This window comes from Miniopterus schreibersii, assembly GCF_964146895.1.
Source record: "Miniopterus schreibersii genome assembly, chromosome: 16".
Classification (NCBI taxonomy): Eukaryota; Metazoa; Chordata; class Mammalia; order Chiroptera; family Miniopteridae; genus Miniopterus; species Miniopterus schreibersii.
The window spans coordinates 30,370,176-30,392,590 of record NC_138116.1 but is presented as its reverse complement, the minus strand read 5'-3'; the positions used below and the strand labels follow the sequence as shown (position 1 = coordinate 30,392,590).

The following is a 22,415-nucleotide window of genomic DNA, read 5'->3' as shown; positions in this document are numbered from 1 at the left end:
GAAAAGTAAAAAATGTGGATAAACAAAAAGAAGAAAATAAAAATCTCTAATATTACCATCCACAGATCACCATTAACAGTTTAGGGTATTTTTTTCTTGCAGATTTTTGAGACAGTATTTTTAAAGATGGTTTTTCATAGTAGATAAAAGCCTTTTAAGGAGCTTTTATGCTTTAATTTTTAGGGTTTCAAACCAAAAGTGGTGACCACTATTATTCACGTGAGCATATATTTGCACGTGTGCTGTGTGCTAGATTTCATACTCCTTACTTTTAGCCAGTGGATTCAGGCTAGGAACAATGGAACCACGGCTTACTAGACTAGATAGAAGACTTGGAGGAAGTAGTAGTTAGGAAAGCTAGCAAGTTACCCAGACACTTGGAATCAAACTTCAAGATATATCTTACCCAGGCAGGAATCAGCCAGAAATCTTCTTTTAAAAAAAGAAGAGAGAGATGGCAGCACTCTTTGCCTGTTGCCTCCCTCTGTGTTTAGAACAGTGATTTTTTCCAACTGTGTTCCTCAGAGCCCCAGGACTTCCCAGGGTAAAAGGTGAAGGAGGAGCGTGGCGGTTTGGAAGTGAGCAGATGGCGCTTCAGTAGTTTAAACTGGAAAACTTCCATCTTAGAAGAGCCTGTTAGCTTGAGTTTTGAACTTGACAGTGTTCTGCAATTGAGCAGCACAGCCTGTATGTGATGGCCAAAACCTGAAAGCCGTTTAGTCTGTCGTTCGGAGTCTTTTCATCTCCCCATGAAGTGGTCATTGGTGGGTTTTGGCTAACTGTCCCTGGGATCTGCCGTGACACTCAGCAGCTCAGTGTTTATATGTAAACAAATACAAGTGTTATTAGTGCATTTCTGTATTCTGTGATTCCGTGGCACTTGTTAAGTTACTGTTACATATTAGAGTGCAGCATGTTTTTTAGAAGAATTTTTTAATCCTCACCTGAGGATATGTTTATTAATTTTAGAGAGAGAGAGATGTGAGAAACATCACATCAGTCGGTTGCCTCCTGAATTCGCTCTGACTGGGCATCAAACCTGCAACCTAGATATGTGCCCTAACCGGGAACCGCACCCGAAACCTTTCTGGTGTATGGGCTGATGTTCCAACCAACTGGGCTGCTTGCCGGACTAGAACATATTTTTTAATTGGTGGTTTCTTATAAGATGAATTTCATTCTAAGACAAATATATATTGGGATCATGTAGAGAGGGGTATAAACCTTAAAGCTAGCAGAAAGCTTAAAAATAAATAATTTACAATTTAGGTATATCTGTAAATTGATGATAGTTAAGAAATGGATGCAAGGGAATAGCTTATCTTGAATTGGAAGGGTTTGGTATTTGTAACATTTTAAAACAAGATACTGCTTTAGGTGAACCTCCTATAGCTTGTTTCATTTTTGGTCTAATTTGGTCCCTGTAGTTGGGTTTGTTAACACAGAAGTTTGTGTCTAGGAAAAGGACTTAAGTTATGGTTTGTTTAGATGACCCTGGGTCAGTTGTCTTTTTTCTGTGACCTTTTGCTATCTTTAATAGTCACTGAGTTTTAGATAGCAGTGAGATCCATTTAAAAGAGAATAAACACTTGTAAAGCCAGGCAAATGCTTAGTGTTTTGGGTAGTGTGAGTTACTGTTTTTATTACTTTGAACCTAAATACCTACTCTTAAAGAGGATTCTGGCCACTTCACTAATTTTTTTTCCATTCAGCTGTACTTCTCCACTCCGACTCAGTGCAGCTTTTGCCTTTGCTAACTAATTCATCCTGTTACTACAGTCATCCCTCTCTGTCCGCAGGGGATTGGTTCCAGGACCCCTTTGGATACCAAAATCCGAAGATGTGAAAGTCCCTTATATAAAATGGTGTATTTGCATGTAACCTACACACATCCTTCCTGCATACTTTAAATCATCTCTAGATACTTACATACATAATACAATGTAGAGGCTTTGTAAATAAATAGTTGCTATACTGTATCCTTTAGGGAATAATGACAAGAAAAAAAAGTCTGTGCTTTCATACAGATGCAACCATTGTGCGCCTAACTATATAGTACACATCAGCAGCAACATAACTCCCCCCCCCCCAATATTCTTGATCTGTAGTTGGCTGAATCCATGGTGCAGAACCTGTGGATACAGGAGGCTGTATGATGAGCGGTCTGGGGTCGTGATCCCGATGCCCTGCCTGTAATCCTTCCTAGTGAAATTTGCAGCTATCTAGTTAAGATTAAAGTAACTTTTTTGTTTTTCTGAATAACCGAAATGCCTGAGATTATACAGAGCAAAGCATTTCAGTAGAGAGCCAGAAGATAAGAAATTGAACTGAGTGGGGGTAGGGAATAGTTCATTGGAAGCCAAAATAAAATATTCTCGTATATTTCTTGGTAATGAAGACTTAACTGGAAGGAAGGAAAGAAAACGTGATCTAATTTAATTGGCACACTTGGCCTGGCCTTAGAGTGTGTAGTATGTTATTATGCTGGTGATGTGTGTTTATCCCAGCAGAGCCTTCCTGCCTGTCATCCTTGTGGGTATTGGCTGGCGTGTCTGAGGCAGAACCTCTGTTTGTGTTCTCTCGGGAGACATGACAGTCTTGAACAGCATTGTTGGGGTTTGTTTCTATAGATAACATTGTTTATTAATGGTTTGTTACCGTTGTCTTTGAGATTTCTGCCTGTTAAGATGGATGGTTTCTGGCCCAGCCAGTGTGGCTCAGTGGTTAACATCGACCTGTGATCCAGGTGATCTCGGTTCGATTCCCTTTGCAGGTTTGATGCCCAGCAGGGGGCGTGGAGGAGGCAGCCGATCATGACTCATCATTGATGTTTCTATCTCTCTCTCCCTCGCCCTTCCTCTCTGTCTCTGAAATCAGTAAAAACATATTAGAAAAAAAAAAAAAGATGGATAGTTTCTGCAAAAGCAGTGTTAATAATACAAGCGGAGGTAAAGAGAGCAGAGATACCTGGGCCCTTGCCCTCCACCCAGCCTTGGCTTTAGTCTTCCCCCATTGGTCATGTTTGTGGTCCTTTCTTTCCAGAGACCACTAAGTAAATCAGACAACCTATTTTGCAAAATGGGCAAAGGTTCCTTCTGATCACAAGAGACATGCAAGGAGACATTAATTCTTGTCTTACTGGACCCTTTGGATTGCTTCATGTTGGTGAATTCTAGTTCCATAGCTGGACTGAAAAGTGGGTGCATATATAACATGTACAACCAACATGGCTTTCTTCCCCCCGAGCTCTTGAAATACTCGACTATACATTTTGCAACTTGTTTGTGGATTGTGTCAGAAATAGATTTCACAATTGAATGAAGGAACATACCTTGGAACGTGTTATGTTGTATTTCATTTTGAAGAGTTTATAGGCTTGTTAGAGTAAATAGGTTATAAAATTTCATCTGAGAAGAACATACTCTTTGAGCCAAGGTGACCCTAGTCTGATACTAGAGCGTGTTTTCTTAACCACTAACATGTGCTTTCTCTCAGCTTCTCTGTTCTAGTAGCATCTAGTGCACTCACAGAGATAACAGATATTTCATGATCTTTTTTGATCAGAAATTAGTGACTGAGACGACATAAAACTGTATAAAGGATCTGAAGACATCATGTCAATGTCCAATGTCAGGAGAAAGGGCTCTTTAAGTGCCATTTTGGTTGTGAATACAAATAAGGGAGGGCTGGGGCTTCCTGTGAGGGTTTATGTCTAAAGTTAGCACATTGTGAGCTTGGCAAGTAAAAAACTATATGTTATCACCCCAAGTCTCCCAGAATTATTTTGCAAATGCTGCTTTATGTTTGTTTTTTTTCTTAATTTTTTTTTTTTTATCATGGACAATTTCAAGCATATATATAAACAATAGTATTAAGGATTCCCTTTGTCCCATGGGCTCATCACCCAGCTTCAGTAGTTATCAACATTCTGCCATGCATATAACAAGCTGGTTTTGGTAGTTAATAAACTCTTAGGTGGTCTCCCTAATGAACCAGTCTCATATGGAAGTTCTTTATGATTGGTTCACAAAGCCGTGATGGGCATTCCAGCCCTGAGTCTGGTACAGCAGAGCTCTGAGTGTGCAGTTATAACACACTTCTTAATGCTTGTTTAGTCTAGTTTCTTAATGTGCTAAATAACTTTTAAGTGAGGGTGGAGCAAGTGCTATTCTGTACTTCTTCAATGGCCACTGAATGAAAATCTTAACTTTTTAAAAATTCTGTCTCCTGATTTTCATTTTGAAACCAAGATTAATGTTTCATTTTTCAAATTGCTTTTGTGCCTTTCAGATACATGAGCTTGTAAAATTGTTTTTAACCTGCATTTTCATCTTTTCTTATAAATAAGCCTTTCAGTTCCTGATTTCATTTTAGTAAAATTTCTAGACTTCCTCCTAAAAGGGAGTCTCTTGATGATTTCAGTGATAGAGACTTTGGCATAGTAGAGATCAATCTGGAGAGAAGTTTATGTGCCTGATTCCAATCATATCTGGCCTTATAACTGCTTTCTGAAAACCAGTAGTGTGGCCTTTAATCGCCTCCCCAGCCAAATGACCCCAGGTGATTTTGGAGGCAGTGTGTCCACAGTGAGGCACAAAACTCATCATAGCCTTCATATAACATTATACTATAGAACCAGGAGAGAGTCACCACTTGCTCCACAGTAATGTAACTCCTTATGGTTTCACATTTCTCTTATCAGTAACATGGAAAATTACTGCTTCTTTATGAGATCCTACAGTTTGTTTATGTCCATCCAATGAAATGATGTGTGAAAGCAGTTTTCAAACTGTATACTGTTACCTAACTCTGCAGAGTTTGATAAATATTCCATATTTCTGTCAGAGGTACTCAGGACATGCAGTTCATAGCATCTTGCTTTATAAGGATTCAAAGTTTGCTAATGTATTTGTGTTTATTTTTCCTCATAACTTCAATGTAGAGTAATTCAAGATATGAACCTGAGTGATTATACCCATGTTTTATGTGAAAAAAATAGAAAACAAACTGAGCCCTGGCCCATGTGGCTCAGTTGATTGGGCATTGCCCCATGCACCAAAAGGTTGCTGGTTCGATTCCCGGTCAGGGCACATGCCCAGGTTGCGGGCTTGATCCCCAGTAGGGGGTGTGCAGGAGGCAGCTGACAGATGTTTTGCTCTCACATCCATGTTTCTCTTTCTCCCTCTCTCTTCCTCTCTAAAAATCAGTAAAAAATATATACATTTTTATTTTTATTTATTTATTTATTTATTTATTTATTTATTTATTTATTTATTTTATTAGTATTTATTTTATGTTGAATTTACTCCTGAGCCATAAGCTTTTGTTGCTTTCTAAAGTGTAATACATTTAATAATAAAATTACATCGTTTCAAAGTCAAAATACAAAAAGTATATAAAGAGGCCTCTCGTTCCCAGCTGTCACTTCCCCTCCTCTTTCGGGTTGCCACTTCCGTTCGTTTCTCTTACCTCTCTCCAGCGTCTGTTAGTGCACCAAAGGCAGCATCCCTCATACCCTGCTCTGCATCTTGCTCTCACTTAACAGCATGTCTTGGAGCTTCCTTATCGGTACATTTCCACATCAGTTCAGCTTCATTATCTTCCATTGTCTGGATGTACCATAGTTTACTTAACCAGTTCCCGTGCTAATAGAACTTGGGTGGTTTCCAGTCTTCTGCTGATACAAACAATCTTGCAGTGAATTGATATATGTACAAAGCTTAGAATAGCACCTGACACAAAGTAAAAGCTAAATAAGTATTGTTATTGTGCACAAATAAATACAGGATGCACATTTCATATTGTGTGCATGTAGGTACTATGTGTCTTTAGGATGAAGTCCCAGAAATGGCATTCCTTAGTGAAAAGGGTAAATAAATGCATTTGAAAATTTTCTAGATATTGAGAAATTCCATTCCATGGGGATTGTGTCATTTTTGCACATTTGCAACGTACTCTGTATCAACGATTTTCAAATGGTGTAACACACGAATTTTTAAAACGTGTGCCGCAGCACACTGAGTGACTGTTTAATAGTGTCAGGTATTGCATGTTTTAAAACTTCTTGCTGCACAGCAGTTGAAAAATCACTGCTCCATGTAACTGTAAGGCATTAGGGCGTGCTCTACACAGTGGGCACCTAACAGAAGTGGTTGGTAGTTTGCCTTGTAGTTACCTGTTAAAATTGTGTGTGTTCATAATTGGGGGCTGGACTGTCAAGGCCTTAGTTCTTATTTATTTTTTCATTATCATAGCAGAAAAATGTTTATATGATACCAGATTTGGAAGCCATAAAGGAAAAGATTGATAAGTTTGACTTCATAAAAATAAAAAGTTTTAGTAGGTTAGAAAATATCATAAACTAAATTAGAAGGCAAATGACATAATTGGAAAAATGTTTGCAACCATTATTGCAATTAAGGATGTAACGAAGGCTTCGTTACAAATGTTCACAGCGGTGTTCCCAAGCATGGAAAAGCAATCTAGGTTCCAGTAGCTAGGGACTGAGGTACACTTCGGTTTACCCATTCAGATTCAGCACTTAGACATTACTATGTAAGTAAATGTACTTTTAAAAAATCAATATGAAAAGAGCAATATTGGAAAACAGCATGTGTGGTCCTTTGCAATAAAAGCATCTATGACACCTCATTTTTATTAAATGTGTAGAGTCTACATGCAGAAACTATCCAAGATCTGTGTAAACTTGGAAGCAGGCTCATCCCAAGGTGGAGGGACTGGAGGCAGTTTTACAGTTTACATCTGTCTCCCCCCTTAACTGCTTTCCCCTGCTCCTTTTCTCCCTTCTCCACCTCTTGCTCTTCCCATGTTTCCAAAATTATTTATAACGAGCATGACTTACTTTGGTAATCTTTAAGGACTCAAAAAGCAATATAACATTTCAGAAATTTAGGGGGGGATCACCCACCCTATGGAATAGAATTATTTTATTTTATTTTATTTTTTTATGTCCCCCTCTGTATATCTCAATTTGTAACATAGTTGTAATAATATAGGATATGCCATTTTTATATACTTTTATCACTTTTAAACATTTTCCATGTTACATAGTCTTCACAATTTCATTTTAAATGACTAATGCTCTGTGGAGTGGTTTCTCACTATTTGTCAGGAAGTTTAAAATGTGACATAAGTGTCAGTGAGGTTTTTCTTTCTTTTCTGGAAACCTTTCTTCAGACTCGAGTTATCACCGTCAGGTGAAAGATGGTTAGTGACTTAATGAGGCCTCCGTAGTCTGGCTCCCTGAAGTCCATGCTGCCAGACAGACTCATCAGAGCAGAACAGAGGACTCGATTTTATCACACCCTTTTTAAAAACAGCAACCACAACAAAAAATTAACCACAAATTGTTTGCTAGTGAGGTAAAATACAGAACAAAGAAAAAAAATACAATATATCTAACTTATAAATATATTTGTCACATTGGTCTAGTCTTGGATGTCTGGTAGGATTTTAGAACTGTTTTCTCGGTAAAGTGGTCATTTTGATTTGAGGAAAATTGCAGCTTCTAGGCCGTGAGTCCTCTGGCTGTGAGAACATGGTGTTCCCCCAGGGAAGGGAAACAAAAAGGGAAATCTGCTGCAGGGACCCCCAAGGTTAAACTCGCCCTTGAACTAACCCGTTGGAAACGCTGTGATGCTGAGTGAATTTGGCCTGACCGGTCTAGAGCTGCGTTCACGACACTTCTTCCCTTTACAGACCGATACTGCCTCTTAACAAAAACAGAAACGTTGCTGGTTTCTTTTTGGGACAGTTTGCGTATTTGGTATCTTTCTCATTGCATGTAAACAAGACATTTAAGTTTAAACAAACTTTAATTTCACCTCAGTTCCTAAAACTGACTTTCTTTATCCATTTATCTGTTTGTTTCCCTAACTGTAGCCTTAGGGTCCCTGCAGCGGGTTTTCCTTTTTCCTTGGGGAAGGACTTTTTCTAATGGCCAGCGGGCTAACGGGCTAGAAGCTGCAACTTTCCTCAAACGGACAGGACCTCTTTAGAGCTGCCTGAGAGGGCACTTGGCTGCTCCCTTACGCAGCACTCACTGGGCTTTCAGACGCCCTGATCCTAATCTCCGTCCAGCTCCACGACGCGCAGCATCAGCAGCCACAGCAGCCCCAAGTTCGTTATCTGCTCGGACTGCAATTACTGGGTGGCCCCCTAGGCTATGAGGTTTTTGTGGGCCCCCCAAAAACTCATATCCTGAAGAGGGAGACTAATCACGGCAGGTCCTCTTGGCAGGGACACTGAAAGGGTGGACTGCAATTGATAGGAGTTTTAATTTTGAGGACTTAATCTGATCTGCTTTTGGAACAAGATGTGTAGATGTGCTTATTGTCCGTTTTCTCTGTGTGTTCTCTGAAGACTCATTTGATTGTGTGATGATAGTATTGTCATAAGGACACAGAACTTTATTACATGCCTCTGCCTCTGTCCTTCACCTGCCTCGTGTCCAGTGCTACTCTGGGGGTTGGTTCCGCCTGCGTTATGGTAAGGGGACGATGACGAATGTCTAAAGGGTCTCCTGCCCACTGGAAGTGCCGTTTGGGGAGGCAGATACTGAGTTTCTCAGAAAGCCATTACTTAGGATGCAGCAAGAAATGGTGCTGGTGGCCCTTCAGCTGACCAGCTTTGGTTGCTGGCACTCGGTGGCAGCAGTGTGGGTGATGGCCAGTAAGGGCAGGGTCCTGACCGACTGACACGAGCAAAGCCAGGCACTCTGGAATATATAACGAGAGAAACCAGAAACGTCACAGGCTGCGGTGCTCGTCTGCGCTCCCCTTCCACGCGTCCCCGCTGAGGAAAGGAGCCCCGGACGGGGGGCTGGCGTCAGGGAGCAGGGTGTATTCCTTTTTCCGGCCAGGTCAGAGCCCGTGAGCACTTTGCAGGGCATTTTCTTGTGAGGGTGAACACGCTGAACCGCATTAAGATGAGCTGTCAGAGGTCCAGAAACAGAAGTGGGCATAGATGACCTCACAAAGCAGTTGTTTTTCAATTAAGTAATGTCTTGTCACACCATTTAGCTTACAAAATTAGGTTTACCATCATGTTGCTTTTTTTTTTCTTCTTTTATAACAGGAAGTTTTATTGTTTACCGTAATAGTTTCAGAAAGAGGAACAGATTAGCTTAGTCTAACATGATTGGCAGTTGGCAAATCTAGTAAAGCAAGTGTTCTGATTGCTAAGGATTTAATTTGGATGCTTTTAACCAGCATGTTGCTTTTAATAATTTAGAATAGTCTTGCTTTTAGAGCAGTAGTTCTCAGAATATGGTCTGAGGACCCCTGCGGGTCCCTGGGACCTTTTAGGGGGTCTGCAAGGTCTTCCCTCCAGCAAAATATCTGAGGTCAGATGTTCTCCATCTGCTTCAACCAGAACAACAGATTGGACATAGAAGGCAGATGCAAGAGCCCAGCTGTCTGCTGAGGCCACGCATTAAATTGTGAAACAATACCGCTTTTCTAACTGAAGTCTATTTTGTTTTGGAGTATATTCTTATTTTTATATGCATTAATATTTTGAACTTCCTGTTTTAATTTGTGTTATGTTAAATATCAGTAGCTGTAACCCACATAGACAACTTTTTGGGTTCTCAATGTACAGCCTTGGCCCTGGGCCCGAGAGCTTTGAGAACTGCCGCACTAGAGGACCACCTTGGGAAAGTGCCGGCATCGTCTCCCTTTCTTGGTCCTATACGGTGAGCAGTGGTATAGCACAGACCTAGATTTACTCAGACACTTTCAGAGAAAATTGGCTCATGTCTGGGATAGAGTAGATGCCAGCCAAGGTAAGATGACAGTGACAGTGGTGACTGCTCGTCCCTGTGAGTCCTTGGATGTGCAGGTGCGTGCAGTGCCCTGGGCAGGTGCACATCTGTGCTCTGCTCGCTCCCTGGCCCGGTCTTGTTTTAAATACCACACTTTAGTCTCTCGCTTTAATTTTACTCTCTATATTAGCAATGGCTGAGGGGAAGCATTTTCCCCTTTACGTTGGTGAGAGTACGTTCCTGAGGGGGAACTTGTGTTGTCCTAGCGGAATCTGCGATAGAGGTTAATCTTCCTCAGAGGGATGGGCAGGTCTCTGGGATGGACACCTAAGGACACCACGCTCACTCTCAGCTGAGCTCTCAGCCTGGGACGTTAGTCCACCTGTGTCTCTATAGTCCTGTCCACTGAGAGATCCAGGGACTGGGGAGAGAGGCTGAGCAGCTGTCTCAGTCTTCCAGTCCTGCCTGCTCCTTGTCACAGGTTTCCTCCTAGGACAGCGAGGACGCTGTCATGTGATTCCCCTAGTATCACCTGCAAATGAGTGGCTCCTTGGGAATGAGGGTGTGGCCCCATCAGGATTCCCCTAGCAGCTTACTAGGTTGTTGTGGGTTAGAGGGGAGGGAGGGAGAAAGGGGGGGAGGGAGGGAGGGAGGAAGGAAGGAAGGAAGGAAGGAAGGAAGGAAGGAAGGAGGGAGGGAGGGAGGGAGGGAGGGAGGGAAGGGAGGAGGGGAGGAGGGGAGGGAGGGAGGGAAGGAAGGAAGGAAGGAAGGAAGGAAGGAAGGAAGGAAGGAGGGAGGGAGGGAGGGAGGGAGGGAGGGAGGGAAGGAGGGAAGGAGGGAAGGAAGGAAGGAAGGAAGGAAGGACAGCTAGTGATGCTGAGAAGGTGGTAGGGTAAGAATGGAATGGTGTGCTTGCCCTTCTGACCCTGGAGGTTGATCCCCTCGGAGTGGCTGTGTGAACAGGAAGCATTTCCACCTGCCTCCTCGGGTGGGCACAGTAACAAATAGCACAGGATCCTATCCTCAGGTCCAAGCCCAGCTCTGAGCCTCACCCGTGTGGCTGGCACGTCACTTAGTTCCCTAAGCCCCGGATTTCCAGTTGGTAAAAATACAGCCATGCCTGTCTGCCTCACAGAACTGCTAATAAGACGTAGATTACGTGAAATTATAGATGGGAAAGTGGAAAAACGTGTACAGATGCTAGTTTTGTAAAAAGGCTTTTTGCTGTTGTAATCCTCACCTGAGGATATTTTTCCCATTGCTTTTCGGAGAGAGTGGAATGGGCGGGTGGGGAGAAAGAGACAGAGACAGAGACATCGATGTGAGAGAGAGACATGGGTTGCCTCCCGCACGTGCCCCCATGGGGGAGGGCGCGAACCCGCAACCCAGGAGCGTGCCTTCGGTGTGCAGACCAGTGCTTTAGCCACTGAGTCGCACGGCCAGGCCGTAAATAGTGCCCACGTGGTTTCTGCTCTTTGACCCTTGCCCTCTGGATTCATGAGGCTTCTGTTCTTTCCTCCAGGTTACCTGTGCATGACTGACGAGTGGTTCTCTGAGTATGTCTACGAAGTGGTGGTGGACAGGAAGCATGTCCCTGAAGAGGTGCTGGCTGTGCTAGAGCAGGAGCCCATTGTCCTGCCAGCCTGGGACCCCATGGGGGCTTTGGCCAAGTGATACTCCCGGCACTTCTTCCCTCCGCCCGTGAAACCTGGAGCAGCTGCAAAGGACAGATCCAGGAACTGAAGCCAAAGTTACACAGGTGACTGTGTGCCCCCACAGGACACAGTCAGACTCTTGGATTTCTCCTCCAGGAACCTCTTGGGGAAGCGCGCTTTATGTTGAAACAAATATTCTTAAAGAAAATAAAGGGAAAGATCAGGTTACACTATCTGTTCTCCTCATCTCCCAGCAGCTCAGGATCGCTTCGCATTTTAATCAGCTGTAATTGTTTGTCTTAACTCTGTCAAAAGGTTTGGTTCGGTGTCTTTTAACAGGACAGGAGTGGATGAGCAGTTGAGGATGGAGAGAGGACGGGCCTGAAGCTCCTTGTTCCTAGAGTAGAGTTGGGGAAGGGTCACCCTATGATTTGAGCTCTCAGAACTGCATGCTGCCTGACAGTGTCACTGTCCCTTCTAGATGGCAGTCACTGAATTCTGTTTTTTCACGGTATTTTATGTGCCTCTAATAGCCCAGGGTGAGAGGTTGATCGAGTCCAACATTCCTTCCTCCTGCTCTGAACTGGGGGTGGGGGTGGGGCACAGGTCTACTTGAGTCGGGGTTAAGCAGAGGCTTAGAGAAAGTCGGGTGAGAGAATGACCCGGACCTTATCATGATCTGAATTATTATTAGGAGGTGCTCTAGCCAAATGGTGTAACTTCTGCCTCTGGGATTTGGAGCTGGGTGGCAGGAAGCGGTGAACCCATTCTTTCTGACAACTAGATGGTGCTGAGAAGCTTTTGAATAAAACTCTTTGTTAAATGAGAGTAAGTTGGCTTATTTGACCTAAGGAGTGTTTCTTTATTTAGCTACAAAGGAAAGCAACCAGGTGACTCATGTTCTACAAAGTGGAAGAAAAGCAAAATGGTGCAGGGCTTTCCTGCTTCAGCTCGTCTCTGGGATTCATGGTCCTTCCAGCCTGCACTGAGCTTCACTGGCTTCTGCAGAAGGTGTCCAGGCGCCCCGTTTAGGAGGGCCTGTGCCCCTGCCACTTAACCGTTCTCCCGCCTGGATTGGTCAGCCTTAGAATGTGCTGCAGATTATGTATTTTATTGAGACTGGGCCTTTCTTTCGCTCAAAGCCAATAAGTATAGCACCCTAATCAATACTTCCATCAGTGCCTGAGCCCGCTACCTTTCTGACTAGCCAAAAATCTTGCCTGGCCGGTGTGGCTCAATGTTTGAGCTTCGACTTATGAACCAGGAGGTCACGGTTGGATTCCCAGTCAGGGCACGTGCCCAGGTTTTGGGCTCGCTCCCCAGTAGGGGGGGTGCAGGAGGCAGTCGATCAATGACTCTCTCATCATTGATGTTTTTCTCTCTCTCTGTCTCTCTAAAATCAATCAAAACATATTAAAAATAAAAAATAATCTAAGTCCCAGCAGGGCATATTGTCTAACACAGCACTTTTCAAGATAACATTAGATAAAGGCTCAAGCCTTAACCAAAGTGTTTACGGTAGTGTAGTGATCCTGTCCCAAGCAGGATAAATAAGTCGATTTCTAGACACATTATGGTGAAACCTTAGAACTTAGAAGCATCGGGGAAGACAGATTACCTCCAAAGAAACAACAATTAGGTTGACAGCTGACTTCTCACCAACAACTATATGAGCCAGGAGATAGTGAAATATATCTTCAAAGTGCTATGAATAGTTAAATGTGAACCTAGAACCCTATAGTCAATGAAACTGTCTTTCAGGAACAAGGGTGAAATAAAAGACATTTTTTGCCCAAACAGAGGGGAAATGATCCCATATGGAAGGTCTGAAATACAACAAAAGATGTAGATCAAAGAAAGTGATAAATATATGCATCATCTAAACAAAGTGACTGAAATAAACTTTAAAAAAATTAAAAAAACAAAAATAAAATGACTGTAGGTGAGTATAGAGTTCAAAAAAAGATAAAACTAAAATATGTGAAAATAGATAATTAGGGAGGGAGTTGATTGGAATAAACATTCTAAAGTCTATGTCGTTCAGGAAGAAGAAAAGTATACTGGTGAACGTTAGGCGTTAGTATGTTAATTATATGTGCTAAAAATGTCTGGATTACTCAAAAAGTAAACAGGATGCAGTTGCCAAGCAGGACTATAATCCATAAAAAGACGATAGGGGAGAGAAAGAAGAATACAAAATATCCAAAATAAGACAGTAGAAATAATCTAAATGTGTCAATAAGTACAATATACACAAATGGGTTATATGTCCCAGAAAAAAAGACAAATTGTCAAACTGGAGTTTTAAAAGAAATTCAGTCATCAGCTGACAAGAGACACCAGCAATTCAGGATATAACAAAGGATAAGAAAGATCTCCCGGGCATTAAACTAAGCAAATTAAGCCCTCTGTATCTATACTAACAACCGGCAAAGTTAAGGCCACTCTGAGGAACCCAACAGACTAATTCTAGGGTGTGTTCTTCACAGCCTCCTGGAGCCGAATGGCACAGGGGCCCTGGGAATTGGCCCGCAAATCAAAAGCCTCGCTGGAGAGAATCACTGCATAGTTGTGTTTCCTCGATTCTCCAGAAAAATACAGAGATTCTTAATTAGTATGTATCTAAGAACATTACCTCAAAACACATAAAAACTGACAACCATATGGGAAAATAAGTAATCTAGTAGAGTGGAAGATTTTCACATCTCGGTTATTGATAGAGCAAAAAGAGCACATGGGAGATTTAAACATTTAATAATTTTGGTATAATAGCTACAGAACAACTATACGTTGCGGTGCATACACAACTGCACAGCTATACACAACTAGGCAGTGTCTAAAAACTGCACTTTTTTTTGAGCACGTGGAACTTTTTCAAAAATTGACCACATACTGGGCAGTAGAGTGAATCTCGGCAAATTTCAAAGGATTGTCCTCACGCCGTGCAAACTACAGTGCAGTCAAGTTAGCAACCCGAATTAAAAGGTAACTAGAAGACCCATATATGTTTAGAAATTAACTCATAGGTCCCAGAAGAAATGATAAAGAAAATGTAACCTGCACAATAATAAAAATACGATGTATCAAAGTGAGAGAGGCAGCTGAAACAGTACTTAAATTTTATTCTTTACATTTATTAAGTGTAAGAAGGACAAAATTGAGCTAAGCAACTGCTTCAAGAACTTAGAACAGCAAAAGAAACCTAAAGGAAATAGGTAATAAGGAAGATGTGCAGAAATTAAACAGGATCAACAAGGCCACAAGTTGGGTCTTTAAAAAAAAAATGAAGCAAATTAACAGTTTTGGCAAAATAGTTAAAAAAACACAAAAACCCAAAATTTAATAGGATACAATTATATATGCAAATATGTGAAAAATAGGAGATACTCAACTTTGTCCAAAGTGACAAAGGGATTTGTTTAGAAGACAAATCCACAGCTCGGCAAGGACAAGAGAGGAGAACCAATGAGCTGGAAAGAAGATGGAGGTGTTGACGGATTTAGGGGAACTGGAAATGTTGAATCCTGAGCCAGGGGCGGAGACGGCATCAAGAAATCAGTTTACTTTGCATAACCCCCAAAAGCTCAGATAGGACAGCACCAGGTAGGGTGGCCTCACTCGGGGGGCTGAGGGTGAAAGGAGGTTACAGAAGGGTTGAATGTCCGTTAGGCCCCCTCCCTGCTTTGTCCAGCCAAGTGACGTCCTCCCCTGCTCAGCAGCCAGCTCCGTTGATCTTGGAGGGGAAACCGTTTATGGGCTGGAGGTCAGGAAGAGCTGAGGGTGAAAGCACCCTCAGGGGACTCTGAGTATTTGCATTCTGAATGTCCTGGGTCGTACTGGCCTCCTAGAACCCTAACGCCCAGAAGATTGGAGTCTTCTCTGGGAAATTTCCATTAGCCCAGGAGGAAATGCATGACGAACTATTTTATGGCATAAAGAATTCTTTTTGCAGAGGCTGGTGTAACCCTGAGGAGGATAGCAAGAGGAAAAATACATGCAAATCTCACCCCTAAACATAGATGCAAAAGTCCTAAACCAGATCCGACAATATATAAAAAGATAATCTTCATAACCAAATATTTAATAAAAGCTACGTCTCAGGTAAAGTTGGGATCGAGTGGGGAGAAACAGAGCATGCTGAGTGTGTCTTGCCTGCTGAAGATAAAGGGAAACGGGCCGAAGTTTGAGCCAGAGGTCTGAACTGGAACAACTTCGTATTTGGGTGACTGGCGAGCTCAGAAATGGAAAGACATTCGTTGTCTTCTCCTAGAACTCTTTGGAATGATACTCCGACCTCTGGAAAGTTCTCGCCAGCCCCAGGGCTCCTCTTGAGACGTGGAGAGTCATGCTCCCAGAAGCCAGGCCTGATTATGAGGCTTGCCTTCAGGATGTGGTTGCTCTGGCTTGTCCTCAAAGGGGGCAATCGCTCGGGAACTCCCATTCCCCCAGGCGAGCGGTCCGGGCACCAACTCTGGCCCTAGTGGTTGGTTGGGTTGCATTTTTGTCTTTTCAGTAACTCCAGAGGGGCCCTCATGTTTGGGACAACTTGTTCAGAACCACGAAGCTGATTGCTCCTCCCCGGAGTCTATGCTACAGCTGATTGAAAACTAGGAGTGGACTGGCCAGCGTTGTTCTGTTCTGTTTCCCCTTCCAGACTCCAAGCCCTTTCCCACATTCCCAGAAGGGGGGGGGGAAGGAGGGGGGAGTGTTCCCAGCCCCTCCACGCTCCTCCTCCTTGGCACAGTTTGGATACTAACTGCTCTCTCTCTCGTCTCTAGAAAAACTCCAGTTTGGTAGCTCTTCTTGAAATGGGCGGAGTGGGCTCTGGAACCACCCCTCCGACTCCCTCATGACCGTTTTTATTTTTTTAAAAATCAGCCGCTGTACAGAGAGGCAGGGTGGGCCCATATGTGGGGGGGGGGGCCTGGAGAGTGCTTACAGTCGCAGCCTCCCTGCACCTCACCTGGCAGGGCCCTCACAGTTCCCCCGGGGACACTTCTCCAGAATAGATACGTTCTTTAAGTCCTGCTTGGACGGTTCAGTGACAGCAGCACCCAGGCTCCTCCCTGGGGCCCGACCACCTCCCCGCACCCAACTCCCCCGCTTCCCTTTCGGTTCCCTCCGCTCCTGCCAACCCACCCGTGGCTCAGCCGCACCAAGCTCACTCCCGCCTCCTTGCTGCTCCCTCTCCCTGCAGCTGTCCCATCGGGTCTTTCCGTGGCTGGACCGGCGAGGCCATCCTGGTCACCTTACCTAAGTAGCCAGCACCCCCTTCCAACTGCCTCTACCACCTCCATACCTGGACTCTCCATGCTGAGCCCGGGCTCTCTTTTTTTCACAGTGCCATCACTTTCTGAAATTATCTTCTTTATATGTTTATGGGTTGTTTCCCCCAAAGTCGATGCTCCCCATCAGCAACTCACCCGCAGGGGGTCTGTCTTGCTTACGCTCTTATTCACAAGTCATGGTAAATACAGGCGGCCGAGTGACTGAAAATGCCCTAGATTCTGACAGCTATTCTCAATTAAAAGTTTATACAGAGATCCGAAGTCAGCTTCCCCATAACTTGCTCGACAGGGATGAGCAGAACCAGAACAAAGCCCCCGTGATCTCATTTCAGTGCTTAGCAGAAAGGCCTAGATTTCGGGAAGGTGAGTGGCACCAGGGGGGGTTGGCGAGGGAGGGGAAGCCACAGAGGTTTGTCCCTTTTATCACTGCGGGCACCTTTCTTGTTGCAACTCAGCCCAGCACCGTGGGGAGCTCAGGGCCTTTGGACTCAGGCAGATGGGCGGGCTGTGCCGCTGGGAGCCTGTGTCCACAGGGGCAAGTGACTGAACCTCTCTGAGCCCAGTCTCCATGCCGCTTTTATGGAAAAATTAGATGTCTTAAATATGAAAACTCACAGTTTGAAAAAGAGGAAATCTATCATTTATTTTTAATAACACATTTACAGCAAAATACAGCCAAAGGATTCGTATTGCCCGCTACCCCTATGGTAGAAAAACAACAAATGAGAATGCAGTACTGTGCCTGGTAGATGCTCCATACATTAAGGGTAGATTTTATTAAAACTACCATTTGTACAGAGCTTCTCCATGTCCACTGTTGTACCAGGTCCTCTGAGGGCTAAAACAGTTCCTTGCTCTCTGGAAGCTCACCATTTAGTTGGGAAAATAAGACGTATATACACAAGCCAGTTGGAAAAGGTGACTTCCTATGGGTGAGGTCTGAAGCGAGGGCAGAATAGATAAGAAAGGGCTTGCAGCTAGAGGAGAAGAAATGCTGACCGGTTTTAAACTGACTTCTAACCACAGTGACCACAAACATCAAGGGCAAGGGTGACCAGCTCCCCAGGGAGAGATGAGAGGAAAACCTCCCTATTTGCATACATGCAAGTTATCTGGAAGGGCCTGGTGGGGAAGGGGAGCCAAGGCAGAGGTGAGTGTTTTATAGTCCTGAGCAGGCGGAGCAAAGCTGGAAGCAGGGCCGCAGGAGGGAGGAATGACGGGGAACTGGGCGCAGAGGACTCGAGTTCTGAAAATAATTCTGTCCCTCTGGATCAGACCCTGAGCAAGGCCCTGGACTTGGTTCACAGCACCCGTGCTAGTAAATGAGGGAAAATCTTTTGCCTCCTTCCGAGGGATTAAAATGTCTACAGTGATGCTAAGTAATTTGGTCCCATTTGGGAAGGCAACTCGCCTGTGCTGCCTCCCGTGGGCTGTGCCCGAGCGCTCCAGGGCTCCTCCCCGCTTTGTGATAAGCCTGGGGCCCCTAGAATGTCTTCCTGTGGGTGCCTTCCACCGCTCATGTCCTTTCTCCCCTAGGCACTTACTAGTCCTAGTTTATTCTGTATACTTAGAGAGTTTCAATGCACACGTCAACCTGCCCCTTTCTCTCTCTCTCTCTCTCTCTCTCCAAATTGGAGTGACGCCTGTTCTGTGTATTTGCTTTTTCTCGATTAACAATAAACCTTGTGAACCTCCCCAGATCAGCCCAGATGAAACCACCTCAGCCTTTTGCACAGCTGTGTGGTGCTCCGTTGTTGGATACGCCATGATTTGCTTACCAGTCCCCAGGGTCCTGGTTTTTATGGCACTAAGTCTGTTAAGAGTAAAAGGCATTCCTTCGTCATTTATTGCCAATATATAGGTTTATGGGGCCTGCTGTGTGCTGACACATTGACAGGTGTTGAGACATGGAGAGAGGCACGGCCCCGTCCCTTGGGAACTCAGAGCCCAGTGGAGGAGATGGACATTTAGGGGACATCAATGGGCCGTAACAGATCTGTGGGGACACAGGGCTGTGGGGCGCGTCCTGGTGCCCTGTGCTTCTCCTGGCTTCAACTTCTCTGCCAGGGGAGAAAGTCTACACAGCTGCCCTCCAGGACATGGCCCTCGCGGAGGGTGCTTACGGTCAGGTCAGGGAGAGAATCCTGTAGGAAGGAAGTAAAAATAAAACACCCTGGCTCAAAGGTATTGCAGACAGAGCACGGGGTCCTCCACCCTATAAAACTGGGGGGAAAGGTTTGTTTAGCAAAGGCATGGGATGGGAAGGACGCGGCCAGGAACAGGTGACGCGGGACACAACTGATCCACTTCCAAATGTTTTCTGTGCTCCTCAGGGCTGAGCCCCACCCAGCCTCCCATTCCTCTCCCTGCCCCGAGCATGTCACCCTCCTGGCTCTCCCACAGGCCTTTCCCTCCCATTCCCTTTGCGTTGTGTCATCTGGATCGGAGGCAGGCTCCGACACAGCCCCCTGGGAGGACAAGCCCAGGGCCACCGTGGTAGCAAATCCTCCCCTGGAGGTGCCACACTCTGCACGTGGATGAACAAGAATGAAGTGACCCAAACTACGTCACCTCCCAGGGAAAACACGGAAGGAAGGACACGCTAAGGACCAGGAATGCCGAGGAAGAGCCCACAGGAAGGGGTGGGCCGCGTCTTCACTACCGTGTAAACAGGGCAGAGGCAGGATGGACAGACGGTTCCAGGGCTTCCGGAGCCAGACGCCTGGACCTACATGGTTTGTCCCGCCCCGGCCGCAGGGGCCTTGAGACGCCCAGGAAGTGGGTCTTCTCGGTGGTGGTGTGTGTGTGGCCAGGGGCAGAGGGCTGGGGAGGGGACGTGACCATTTAAATGTGCTCTTTACCTCCCGAGGCTCAAGGCTGTGTTTAGGCTGAAGCATCAGGGCAAGCCGAGGCCCCGCGGCTGGGCAAGGGCGAGTGAACAAAGGGGCACAACGGGGGGCCATGGTCTCCTGCACTGCTCCTCTCCCAGTCACCCAGGCCCACGGCCCCTTTGACAAGTGGCTCCATCGCCCCTTCCTCCCCCCCTCCCCCCCCAGCCAGCCAGTGAGCCTCAAGGTGCTCTTCTGGCTCCTGACTCCCTTCCCTTCCCTGTTGCTGCCTCACAGCTGTACTCACGTCTCAGGCACCCTCTGCCTCCAGCCACCGCCCCAACCCCCTGCACCTCCAGTCCAAGTGGATCAAGCCTCTGGACCCCCCCCCCAGCACTTCCTTCCTCGTGCTCAGGGCTCCCCACCGCCTTCCCTGCTCAGCACAGCCGGCTCCCTGACTCCTAAGAGGAGAGGATGCGTCCCCCTCAGTGCCTGGCTTGGGGTAGGTGCTCAGGCCATGGAGGAGCCACAGTGGAGGGGGGCCGCTGGGAAGGGCTGCCCTTTCTCGGGCAGTAGATGACATCTGTGCACGCACCCTGATTTGGTGTGAGGATGGGCCGTCAAGTGGAGCCCGATGGGCAGTGAAAACAGGGTGCCAGACCTGAGGATCTTCACAAGGGGGGGAGTCAGGGCGCCAGAGAAAGAGGGGACAGTGCGGCATTGAGAATGGAAAACAAGACAGGGAAGGGGTTGCTTCTGGGAGGAGAGAGGCTAGATTTGCTGAGGTGAAGGTGGGGCAGCTGAGGCCAAGGGCGTCTGTGGGGTGGCACCCCCAGGGGCAGGAGGAAGAGAAGGCGCGGGTGTAGGGCGAGGGTGGACTCTGGGAGGCAGCGAGGAACTAGGGAGCATCCAGTCTGCAACCCTAATGCCTTTTCTGACAGCGCCTCTCAGTCAGGGAGCAAGAGGGCAGAAGACTGGCCTCGGCCTCCAAGGCCAGAGAGAGAGGACAGGCCGGAAGTCTCCCTGGAAGAAGAGGCAGCCAATGTTACTGCATGTCAGCCCCTTCACTCCAACCATGCTGGGTGGTGCCCTCCATTACTTACGATTCCTATTTTACAGAAAAGGGACCCAAAGGCCATGTAGGCCGAGAGTAAGGAACTTACCCTGTGCGGGAACAAACCCACACAGGCAGTACAGGGCCAGAGCTGGGATTTAACTCAGGTTCCCCGGACTTGCATCCTCTAGGCACATGCAGCAAAGAAAGCAGTTCGGGGGGGCGGGGGGACGGGGGGGGGGTGGGGGGAAGCGGGGGGGGGGGGTCTGGGCAGGAATAAACCTTAGGCTCTAGAAAGAAGACCAGTTCACGAGGCGTGGAATGGTGTTAAAAAGTCACGTTGAGCCAGCACAGAGAGCAGGCTGGGTGGAGACAAGAGCCTTAGCCAAGGACTCAAGCCACCCCATTGCCTCCCGCAGCCTTTGGTTCCCCCTCCCAGTGCCTTCCCCCCTTGGGTCTGCCCTGCCCCCTCCTCGGCACCACCCCTTACTTTTGTGTCCCCCCCTGGCTTAGCCAGCCTTACACATTAGTTTATGAAGGCCAAGTGGCACGTGGGATGCAGCAGGCGCCGTGTTCGTCTGGAAGGCGGAGCCTCCTGATGAGGGCCCTGCCACCTGGGGTTTAGCGGGGGAACATTCCCGAGCTTGCCCAGGGTTCACCAGCCTGGCTCTGTTTGCCTCCCTGGATGCCAGCTAGCTCTCCAGAGCAGCCTGGGTGCTCTCTGACGAGCGCTCCACTCTCCTTGCAATCGCCACCCTGAGGTCTAGGTGGCACCAAAACCTCACGCTGATTCCTCCCAGGTTGGGGCGCGGTCCACACGGGGGATAGAGCTGTTCCCACCTGGTTCCTCCAGACGCCAGCTCAGCTCAGCTGGGTGCCAGTGCAGTTTCCAAGGTTCTGAGTCTCCACATACAAGGGGGCTGCAACCGTGTCGTCGCAGTTTCCTATCTGCCTCTGCTTTGCTAGGTCCCTGCCTCCTCTGGGGACAGGTAGGTGGGGCAGGCCTCCCGCTCGTCTCAGCTTCCCGGACATCCCAAAGCAAGCACTGCATCTGTTCTTTCCAAATGTAAAAATAAATAAATAAATAAAATTACTGAAAAAGATAATATAACATTAAATTCCTTTTTAAACTTGTTTTTTTTTTAAAAAAAGCATCCAAGTACTTTATTCCCATGGTTCAAAACAATAGGCTCCGGTTAAACCTCTTTGGATATTTAAAATACTGTGGCAGCTCATCCACCCGCCCAGCGCCACAGGCCTCTACGTTTTTGCAGGTCGCCGTCGGTACCCGGGGGGCAAAAGTAGGTTACAGTTGCAAGCACACGAAAGTGTATTCTTGTGTTGCTTATTAGTTATTGTCTTATTTCCCCTGCGAACAGCCCTAACCCTCCTTTTGCCCCACCCTGCCCACCTGTTCTGCACGGCTGTGACCTGTGGCTGGTCCGCAAGGTGGGAGAGGATTCTGCGTGTATTTATTCATCCTGCAAGTATCTCCCCTGAGCCGCGAGCCTGGGCACTGCCGAGCCCCGGGGGCGGCATCAGTTAGACGGGGTGCCCCTGGCGGTGCCCAGCTCACACCCCAGCCCTGGGGTCGGAGGCGCTCAGGGGATGCCAGGCGCTGCCCAGGCGCAGGAAGAAAACCAGGGCAGGTTTCGGGGTGGGGGTGACGGGGAAGGGTCGGCGGTCATGACGGACGGCGCTGAGGAAGTGACACGGGGCAGAAACCTCAGTACAATGTTGGGGTCGGTGGGTAGGAGAGGAACCGATGCCCGGTCAGCGGTGGAGCACCCCCCCCCCCCCCCCCCC

The 22,415-nt window shown here is 46.5% G+C and overlaps 1 protein-coding gene across 1 annotated transcript in view; it reads left to right on the top strand.

Annotated features, from left to right (window-relative positions):
- The window catches only part of BLMH (bleomycin hydrolase), a 35,745-nt gene extending 23,478 nt beyond the window's left edge, over positions 1-12,267 (top strand). Inside the window, exon 12 of the mRNA XM_081162245.1 lies at positions 11,307-12,267. Coding sequence (XP_081018371.1) covers positions 11,307-11,458 — 152 coding nt within the window. The 3' untranslated portion in view covers positions 11,459-12,267. The remainder of the gene's footprint in view (positions 1-11,306) is intronic.
- Positions 12,268-22,415: the final 10,148 nt, after the last annotated feature.